The 10,736-nt window shown below is 39.9% G+C and overlaps 2 protein-coding genes across 2 annotated transcripts; one reads left to right on the top strand and one right to left on the bottom strand.

Annotated features, from left to right (window-relative positions):
- The first annotated feature begins 253 nt into the window (after nucleotides 1-253).
- On the top strand, nucleotides 254-3,989 carry LOC124705627 (HIPL1 protein-like). Its single transcript, XM_047237337.1, has 6 exons — nucleotides 254-287; nucleotides 882-1,685; nucleotides 1,772-1,988; nucleotides 2,512-2,690; nucleotides 2,799-3,040; nucleotides 3,145-3,989. The coding sequence occupies exons 1-6, from the start codon at nucleotides 261-263 to the stop codon at nucleotides 3,671-3,673; spliced, it is 1,998 nt and encodes a 665-aa protein (XP_047093293.1). The 5' UTR covers nucleotides 254-260; the 3' UTR covers nucleotides 3,674-3,989.
- A 579-nt stretch (nucleotides 3,990-4,568) lies between these two features.
- Nucleotides 4,569-10,203, bottom strand: LOC124708329 (probable protein arginine N-methyltransferase 6.2). Its single transcript, XM_047240002.1, has 13 exons — nucleotides 10,009-10,203; nucleotides 9,045-9,110; nucleotides 8,861-8,929; nucleotides 8,217-8,252; nucleotides 7,699-7,764; nucleotides 7,421-7,489; nucleotides 7,244-7,321; nucleotides 7,069-7,147; nucleotides 6,782-6,876; nucleotides 6,508-6,592; nucleotides 5,432-5,625; nucleotides 5,192-5,310; nucleotides 4,569-5,103 (listed from the first exon to the last, which is right to left on the bottom strand). Exons 1-13 carry the CDS (start codon nucleotides 10,201-10,203, stop codon nucleotides 5,061-5,063), a joined length of 1,194 nt encoding a protein of 397 aa, XP_047095958.1. The 3' UTR covers nucleotides 4,569-5,060.
- Between the last annotated feature and the right edge of the window lie 533 nt (nucleotides 10,204-10,736).

Genomic DNA, 10,736 nt, shown 5'->3' with positions numbered 1-10,736 from the left:
GGAGGTTAGTACGGTGTCACCGGCTATGATTTGGATAGGCGCCTTGAGATCCAACAAAAGTCGCGCTCAAGAAAGGCAAATTAGAAATCAACTACAGAACCCCCAGGCAAACCGACGAGGTCAGTTGCCGCGGCGGCGGCCGGAGGATCAGGCGCCGGAAGGACGACCGGCGGGCGGAATCCGCTTTCGTTTGGTCGCATTTCCAGGTCGACTCTTTGTTCCCCCTTTTTCCTTCCTTTTCCACGGATTGGATTTCAGCGATGGTAAATTCCGTATCGCATTTCCAGGTCGACTCTTTGTTCCCCCTTTTTCCTTCCGTTTGGCGGCTAGTTCAGATTTGATAAATCATGTTAACCCCTGTGTGGTTTTAGTTCTTCCTAAAGTGTCGTAATTTAAGCATCAACTAATCTTTGGGTAAACACATGGATGTACGCACTGTACAATCCTGCAAAATTCCGTATCAAAATTTATCCTTTTTATCGAGTGTACAATAAAAAAAAGATAGCAAATCCATCATTGTTCATGAACATGATTTTTCCAAAATAAAAATTAAAGACTTTTTCATGCTTAAATCACTATTTTTTGTGCAATTTTGTTTTTCTATTCAACCGAGAGACCCTATCGACACAAAACTCTAGTTACATATTGCAGTGTGTAGGTTGGATGGCCGGACCTTCTTCACATTTTCTGGAATATTCTATGGTGAATTTTTATGATGCGAGCTCCCCTTGACAGGAATCATCCTACTTACGTATTTGAAGTACACAAACACACAGAACTAGTGATGTCATGGATACTGGATATTATTGCGAGAACTATTATGCCATGATGAATAATTAGTATTATCACGTGCTTACACAGTTTCTTTGCCATGTTTTCAGATATGCAATCCGTTCTCGGCTTATCTATTTGACATTGGGTCGACCGCACGTACAGTTCCTCTCTTGTGCAGCTCTTCCTGGGCACCAAATTCTTCTCAATCTAAGGACCCCATCCAGCCAAAAGGGGACTATTGTGAGCAAGTTTGGAAACATTGCAAAAGCACAGCAATATTCAACTCCCCTTTTCAGCCTTCCGCGCCAAGAAATGCTGCGCTCACTGGTTCAGCTTCCATGCTTACTGATTTTTGGCAATCAGAAAATGACTTTTGTGAGTCATTTTCCGGTACACCAAACCACCAGTCAGTATGCTTCAGTGGGCACGCGGTCTTATTTAACACTAGGAAGAACTCTTCACCATCTCCTGATGGGATTTGCCTTGAGAAGATTGGCAATGGATCCTACCTTAACATGTTTGCTCACCCTGATGGGTCCAGCAAAGCCTTCTTCTCCAGACAAGATGGGAAGATATGGTTGGCTACTGTTCCTGAACAAGGAATGCAAGATGGTCTGCATATTGACGAGATGAGCCCTTTTCTTGATCTCGCGACTGAAGGTCACATCGGTTCGGATCTTGGACTCGTGGGTGTAGCCTTTCATCCAGATTTTACAAACAATGGTCGTTTCTTTGTTTCATACATTTGTGATGGAACTCAGTCACCCAACTGTGCTGGTAGGTGTTCCTGTGATGATGAAGTGGTCTGTGATCCCTCAAAGCTTGGCTCTCATAGTGGTGTTCAACCTTGCCAGTACCATCTAGTTATCTCAGAGTATTCTGCTAAAGGTTCACCATCAAGATTTTCTGAGGTATAGACTTTGTATTCTCTTCTTTGCAGTCCTTTATATTTAGATTCTTGGGTAAACATTACATTTCTACCATTCTTCTTTGATAGGCAGTGTATGCTGATCCATCAGAAGTCAGAAGGATATTTTCAATGGGGTTACCATATGTTTCTAACCATGCTGGTCAGCTCCTTTTTGGACCTACCGATGGATACCTATACTTTTTCACGGGAAATGGTGGGATAAGAGGTGACCCTTTCAACTTCTCCCAGAATAAGAAGTCACTTTTGGGAAAAATCATGAGGCTCAACATTGATGAACTTCCAGGTTAGTTAAAGATGGACACATAAATTATAAATACATTTTAGAGATGTTGTTTATTTTCTCTCTCTTTTTGGAATACTTTTGTGTCTACATATCCGTATTTCCTCCTTTTTCAAGTAAATGACCATTCTATCAAAATAGTTAGGAAATATTATGCTTGTCCAAGCTGGCACAACAGCTAAAAGGGTTAGTACACTCACTAGTTCAAGGGTTAAACAGGCTTCCGAAAAATAATACTATGTAGTAATCCTCAATTAAAACATTTACAGTGGTACCATATATACAACATTGGCCTAGTGCATCTTTGCATTCTAAAAGTTAAATTGCGTGAATTATATATAAAGCAATATGTTAGTAGTCTAGTTGAATATGTGTGGCTGTGAATCAGGCTGTGTGCTTCAGAATTTGTGTTTTTCAAAACAGTATCATGTTCAATTGTTCACATGTTGCTATTGTTACTACAACAGTATCATGTTCAGTTGTTCACATATTCCTGAACTTTTTATCCTTCTTTTGAGCTTCACAGAGCTGAATGAAGTTGCTAACCTTAGCTTATGGGGTAATTATACCATACCAAAGGACAATCCCAATGCTGATGATAGCAACTTACGACCGGAAATTTGGGCCTTGGGTCTTGAAAATCCATGGAGATGCAGCTTTGACTCCGCAAGGCCTTTGCACTTGTACTGTGCAGACGATGTCCAGGTATCATTTCAATGCTATAAGCATCTTTGAATGAGTTCCTTTCCAAGCTTGAGCTCTGTTTTCTGAATCATAAATAGTTCCGAATTCTGTGACCTTGCAAAAATCTAGGACCAATACAAAGTGGTGGATTTGATATCCAAGGGGGGCAACTATGGGTGGGGTGGTGCCTATGATGACAAGCATGTTCTCTATCCACCGTGGGCTGCTCAAGTGAGTAAATCTACAGAAGGCATCATTTTCCCCATAATGGGCTATAAGGTTTCTTCTTCTACCTCTGAGAACATGGTATCTGCATCGATAGTTGGTGGGTATGTGTACCGTGGGTCTGCCGATCCTTGCTTATTTGGAAGGTATTGTTTACGCCCTACTGTCTTGCATTATTTGAATTACTTTCTTTCCAATGTGCTGTTGTTTACACATCAAACGCATGCTAATGGCTAATATGACATGCCAGGTACTTATTTGCTGACATGTACACGTCTGCCATGTGGACTGGCAGCGATAACACTGATGGCAGTGGTAAATATACTTCTACTTCCATTCCATGGAGCTGTTCCAAGCAGACGCCAATTCCCTGCGATGAATCTGCCAACAATCCTCTTGGCCCAATATCCTCGTTTGGCGAGGATAACAAGCTAGACGTCTTCATCTTGGCCAGCCAAGGCGTCTACCGGATTGTCCAGCCTACTCTTTGTGGCTATGCTCAGCCAAATTCTGCAACGACAAAAGGAGTGACACCTTCTGGTGGCAGCAATGGAGTAACAGTACCATGGATGAAAGTGCTGGTGATTGTGTTGTCAGTTTTGACCGCATCTGTGGCTGGCGTGGTAGCCTGGAGATGTTTCTGCAACAACACAGCCTTCTGCTTCAATGGGAATGTCCACGTAACCAATAACAACACCATGCACGGAGATACTCCTTCAGCCAAACCAGGTGACATTGAATTGGCTATTACTGAGCCTGAAGAGCGTCATGATCGCTAGATACCCTGTTTATGGTCTCCAGTTTCTGTTGTATGCTAGCTATCGACCTATCGTGTTATTTCATTGAACACGCGTCTGCCGTCTGTACATATTTCATTGTCATGTTTTTTTGCCTTTTCATTAAACCAGGCTGGCTAATTTGGTTCCCTGGTTAGCTAGTTTTATTGGTCGTGTGCGTCTTTGTTTGTCAGAGGTTTATGGAAAGGCTTAGACCTTCCCTTGTGTGCTTGCCATTCTATGGCTTTTTTCGTCTTAATATATAACATGCAGTTCTCCTGTGTGGTTCAAAAAAAAAAACATTTGAAGAGTTCTGTAACTGAAGCTTTATTATTTTGCTTGATTGTGGCACTAAGTATGAGTGGTGCTGTGATTTACTTCCCTACCATCGGAGGGTCTTCCTTGCCTAGTCGCCATGTGGAGCTCAGCTGAGCTCTGGCATGGGAGCTCCGATGTGGGGACGGATTCCACAGAGTTAGATTTTTTTTTCCCTTTTTCTTATTTGTTTTAGATATTTCCATCTGAGGAAATTGCACAGTTTTTTGGATTTGTTTTACAGTTTTTAGAATAGACTTTTTAAATTGGGCTGACAAGTGGGGCCCACTCCACGTCAGCAAACTGGTCCTAATGTCAGTTTCAGCGTCAATTCAAGATAAAAAAAAATGTTGTAAAGATGCAGATATTTGCAAAATTTTTGAAAAGCAGTAGCTTTCCACAATTTGAGTAGAAAAGTGTTATTTATGCTAAGAACTCCAATGTGATGAACGATCAAGGTTTTGCAGACAAATTCTATAAAGAAGCTTGATACTTTCAGTCTTTTTTTGCTGCAATGAAGCATATGTATGCAATTGATAATTTGTTGTCAGAAATGAATTACACATAATCTCACACAGCCACATGGAAAATCTCTTATTACAAGCTCTCAAGGGCCAGATGAATGTTATGTTCTTACAAACAATGGAAGCAATCTGCATGGCTATCTATGTAAAAAGCCACTAATCAGATGAGCTAAGACGAACCGTAGTGTTAACATAAGGAAAAAACCTATACTGCGTTGGCCAGCATGTAATTATTAAATTTCTAAATTCTTTGTTCACAATCAGATACACATGATCATTAGGCTACTGACCTACTCAAGCTCGACTGCGAACAATGAAAATCTAATGTCTGGTTGGAGTAATGGATTTTTGTTGGAGCTCTATCCAAATTTCTCCATGTCCTAAAAACTCCAGCTTTCCAGACAAAAACTAAACGGTGCCATTTGTTGATCTATTTGCCATCATCACGTCCTGTTTCAGTCAGAATGCTCGAAAATTGCAATGACCAATAAGGTTCATGATGCACAGGGACAATAGATCTGCAAACTATCACTCTGTTGAAATTTTCCATGCTATCGCATGACCGATTCTTTAACGTACCATTGCTCTCCGGTACTGCAAAGACAGAGGGATCCATAGTTATATCAAACTCGGAAGTGGATGCAGGAAATGGATAGCACCAAACCAGAGCAATCAGACTCACAAATATTTCAAGCAGATATTGAGGAACCGAGCATGTTGTTGGCTCTGAGATATGGTAACAGAACCTTCCATAATCTGGTCTTTCTTTAACTCGATAGGTTCAAATAAGTACAGTAGAGTCTGTGTTACGAAAAACAGCATTCATGTGGATATTAGCAGTGCAAAACAATTCTAGGAATTTCAAACTAATAATATGCTAGATCGAAAAGGAAACCAAAATGGTACTGCTTAAAGCCATCACCTGCTGCCAATGAGTAGGCGCATCCTCTGGGGCAGTAGACAGAACAATCGAGACATCTTGTTTTTTCTTTTTGTTGCTTGGGCTAGAATTTTGCATGTTCACATCCAAGGGTTGGCTTGCTTGCTTCTTGACTTTCGGGCGAACTGGTCCGTTAAACTCGACATCGAACCAAAATGCAAATCCATGCAATGGAGCTACAAATTAGCATGAGACAGAAGTCAGCAGGCTTAGCATTTCCATGCAGATGAAGACAAGCAAGAAACATTCAAAGAGTACAACTGTACCCAAGATTAAGTTGTTTTTCACGTCTTCAGTAACTATCCAGATTTTTTTATCTTCGATGACAATTTACCGAATAATTTCAACTGACACTCCATCTGAGCAAGGCCCAATCATGTCTCAATCTAGACCAAATACAAAGTATGCACATATATTTTATATAATTCTATCTTCGCATTTATGTATGACTACCGCCGCAAACATCATTTTTTTTATCTTACCAGAGCACTTAACATGGCCATTCTCGTTTGTGGTTTCCTCAAGCTTAGAGCTTTCTAAATCTTTGTGCCCGGTGAAAATACAACTCGTAACAGGATACCAAAGAAGAAAGACCACTGTGTTGACAAAACATGACTACAATTACCAGAATTCAAACAGTCCTATCACCATAAATGCTTAACACCAGTTAGCTACCTGAGGCTGCTAAGAATTGTGACCTTGCCACAACATATTAGTGAGAAGAAAAGAGAATCCTAATTGCAGTAAGAATACAGGTAACATTTCTCTTATAAGCCTTATAAATTCCGCTTTCCACTTCTCTAGGAAGCTTGAGTAGACAATAGATTTATTCTATAAACAGAAACATCACAAAGCTTATAAAAAGCCTCTCCAACAGCACTCTGTCCAATAGTGATGAAAAGCTTAAGCCCTTCAAAATAGGCCTGGTACGGTTATAGCTCAAGAACTCCACAGATTAAAGAATTGGTTATTAGTAAAAACACATTTACTAGGTAATCATAAATTTAACTTAAACGTATGTGCCTCATTTATAGAAAAATAAATGAAATACAACTGACCTTGCAACATCGATGTAAACTTAAATGCAGCAGTAACAGTTTCAAGGTCTGGAGCTTGAATTGTATAGCAGTCCACTTGTGCCACCTGTTCCAGGGGGCCCAAGTAAGTTCTACTAAAAATAATTCAGCTCACATATAAAAAAGATAAGAGGTATACAAAGTATAGCTGCACACAAACAGGGACTAATTTGTATCCCGGGTTCTGAGAGTGATATTCGCATAAAACCGCATGTTGAGCAGAAAAGAATATACAGTTCAGCAAGGGTTATCTTACCACTGCTGGCCATGTCAAAACATTCTCTCCACTAATCGTCTCAACAGAAGGCTCCATGAATGCACATTGTTTTGCAAGAGGCATCATAGAAGACACTGAAGTCAAGCAAAGACACTACACATTAATTTTTGAATGAAAAACAAATGTAAATTCAGTGTCAGCAACTTTGGAAGCCATTTACCTATTGACACAGTAAAAACAAGCAACTAAATCTCCTCAGTCTCCTTATAAATTGGGAATTTTATACTAGTTATAAAGAGAACATACATGAAGGACAATGAACTTACTTTTTATACCATATACATCTTGCCAGAAGTAAATACTATCCTGATATCTCTGCGGATTTGTAATAGGTGCAAGATAAAGCTGCAACACACATATTTCTGTTTATGTCAGCCTGACAATTTTTTATAGATTTCTCAACCAAATAACCTATACAGAACATTTTGCTCAAACACTTACCGATGCATGAGATGGAAGAATAAGACCCCCTGGCTTAAGCCATTTATCTCTAGCAAAAATTACACTCCCCAGCATACTCTACCATCAACATGACTATATTTCAAATTTCACATATAGGACAAACGTAAAGTGATGCGTGGGATAAGTCCAATTGTACAAAGAAGATATTTATAGAACCTCGTAGAGAAGCATGTAACCCATCCATTCAGATATGATGACATCAACTTTTTCTTCAATTTCGACATCCTGCATTTGAATATTACAGCAATTAAGTTGCATAAGATCGAAGATCTCAAAGTAGAATTTTAAAGATTCTGGCACAACTACAATCAGACAATGCTAAATTGTATAATCACAAAAGCAAAAGAATGTTCAAACCCTCACATAAAACTATGATAACAATTTAGGTATATGCAAATGGTGACAAATTGGCAAAGATAGATATAAAAGTGTACCTCAATTCGACCATGCAAAACAATGACTTTGTCGGACAACTCATTTTCTCTCACAATTTCCACTGCCTAAACATGTACAGATTAAAGAAAACAGAATCAACATTATAATTTGTAGAAGCTAATAACAAAACATTGGGAGTAAAAAAAATGTATATCGACTAAAATGCATAAGGAATTTTACGAGCATACATATTATTAGCCAATAGAGTTGAAACATAACATCAAGTAAGTGAGTTTGCTAATGGTAGCACCACGTTTCAAGCTACAAAGTATTTATTTATCACTATTCTAACAGAAAAGTATTTATTTGATCATAAAGGGCTTCCTCCATGTTGTAGTTAGTTGTCAAAAGCATACATGAGAGGAGCTTGGATGGACCTTGTAAATATATATAAGATCTACTATCCAATTCGATAACAAGGTTAATATTTCTATGCCGCAAATAAAAGGTACATCAGTGTAGCACTAGCTTATTAAATACACTTGTAGTTTTGCAATCTCAACAGGAAGGGGTCTACCTGTAACGCAATATCACTTGCATCAACTGCATAGACCTGAAATACAATAAACTCATCAGTACATGAATTATAAATGAATGAAAACAGGACATCTGTCATCGCCATCATGAAATGAATCGGCGCATACAAATAACTAAAAACAATATGCAGCCTTCATGCAAAAAGAACCCATATTATTTCACAGTATATCATACATATGTTGGTTGTTTAATAAACGAAAGGGTTTAAAACTGCAATAAAAGGATAGATAATTCAAAGCACAGCAAGTGTAAACATGAGCATCTCTAGTAGTTGGTAAACATCTGTTGCAATAGATCTTCTGGTTATATAAATATTAAATGATCAATGCATGCATTAATGCAGCTAAGTATGAATTCAATGCATGCATTAATGCAGCTAAGCATTAATAGTCAGATATGTTGTTCAGATATAGACATGTATGATCAACAAAACAAAAAATCACTACATGATTACACAAGTGATCAACAGCCGCTAAGTATGAATTCAATAAGTGAAATCAAATTTGCTGGATTCATCACACATCGATGTAGTGAGGGACACTTAGAAATTTCAGCAGAAGTTCAAATTTATGATATCATCAGCAATAAATAAGTGTGCAGCTAATAACTAAGTAGTAAAGTTACCCGGGTGGCACCAGCAAATGCACAAAATATAGAAAGAACACCAGTGCCACAGCCAACATCCAACACAACCTGAAAAGTGCCAATTGAGACATTCATGAGAGTTAATTTAGTAAACAGAAAGTTGTACCCTCTTTGGTACCTATCCAAGAATATTGTGTGGTCTAGCAAGCAGACAAATTCTAACCTTGCCTGAAATTAAATCTCTGTGATGCATGATAGCATTTCTGTAAGTATTAGTCCTCACATGATCCTGCAATTAGCAATCTCAAGATGAATAAGAATTAAAAAACGACGATGCTGCATTAGCTCGAGACCTGAGCGATGCACTACTGAAGTCACCTAAACAACAAAATGAGGACTTGGTGCGACTATTAGTGGTTCATTCTGGTACATCTTATTTTATTAGGTTTAATAGGAATACGATAGATACATTGCGGTACTCTGTGTCAGTCATTAGCCATACCAGCAATTCATAATCAATCAATACACCCCAGGAATGCAAGCTTAGCACCCGACAAATGACCAGATACCAGCATCTGGAAATTTCCAGGTCCGGGACAGTTGGCAAACAACGCTACCGTCACAGCATAGCATTTGGGCAACAACAGTGTTACAGTAGTGCCTCCATACAGGAATACACAATACGGACATATACAATTTTTCTTGTTAATTTTCTGATAAACCGAAGCAATCATGGCACTGTTCTTTGTGTGGCTTATGTTGTGCTACATAAGGATTCGGGTAGTGGTATTTTACCTACCAAAGTCAAACAATACTTCAGATAAATGTTGTATGACCGTAAACATTAAGACTATCCATATCCTCTCACAAAAAAATATGACTCCTACAATGCTATATTTAGTCAATAAATAGCATTAACTGAGCTCATACACTAACTGAACCTATGGCAAACACTAGTTCACATCAACGCAGGTGGTGGAACAGTAAGGAACCTGGGACCAGCGTGATTTGTTCGACGGAGACTATCCCCGCAGAACTCAGGTCCACAGATCGCCGCCCGCAGTAAACAAAACCCTAACCCCCACCGATGCAACAGCCGTACAACCCTCCCAACATGGTTACCCGGAGCAGAATCCACAGAGAGAGAAATGAGAGAATGGTCTCAGGGCGTGAGCGCGCCGCGTAACCTTGAGCATTTCCTCGTGGACGCCGAGGTGGGAGTAGGCCTTGAAGTAGGCCATGTCGTAGTCGGTGCAGGGCGGCGGCGCGGGATGCGGCGGCGCCGAGCCGGCCTGGTCCGGAGGGGAACCCATGCCGCCGACGCGCCGCGGCCTGCGCGGGCGCGGCAGGTGACCGTTGCCGTCGGCACCGCCGGCGAACATCGTGGGGGAAAGGTCCGTCGCTTGTGGCTTGTCGCGAGTGGGGCGAAGGACACTGGGGACTGGGAGTGGAGACGGCCAACTACTTTAGAATTCAGTTTCCTCGGGTCGGGTGGGCTATCTCGTTCTCGTTCTCAGGCAGGTGGTCGGTCTAATGGGCCCGTTACCGTGCACGCGCTCTCGGGTGGCACAAATTTAGGCCCATTTCTTCTGAGGCTGTCATGAGCGGCATGCCTACCAGTGAGCAGACAGGGCCCGTTTAAGTTCGAAATAGTGCTCTGTAAATATTCTTGACATATGTTTTGGGCTTCCTTAAGAAAGTTCATGTATCAAAAATAAATGTCCATACAACACTGCAAAATAAAATATACTTGTGTAAAACTATTCTCCATATATATGTTTCACCAGAAATAATAAAATTATTATTAATTAAAAAGGAAGTGTGATGAATTTAAGAAAATAACCTACCTAGTTTTCGATATATTATATTGTTGTCAAAAATATTAATTTTGAAACAAAATACCTATTAAGCACAT

The sequence above is a fragment of the Lolium rigidum genome, chromosome 4, assembly GCF_022539505.1.
Source record: "Lolium rigidum isolate FL_2022 chromosome 4, APGP_CSIRO_Lrig_0.1, whole genome shotgun sequence".
Taxonomy (NCBI): Eukaryota; Viridiplantae; Streptophyta; class Magnoliopsida; order Poales; family Poaceae; genus Lolium; species Lolium rigidum.
Note: the sequence above shows the minus strand (reverse complement) of the source record. Positions and strands in the feature narration are given on the sequence as shown.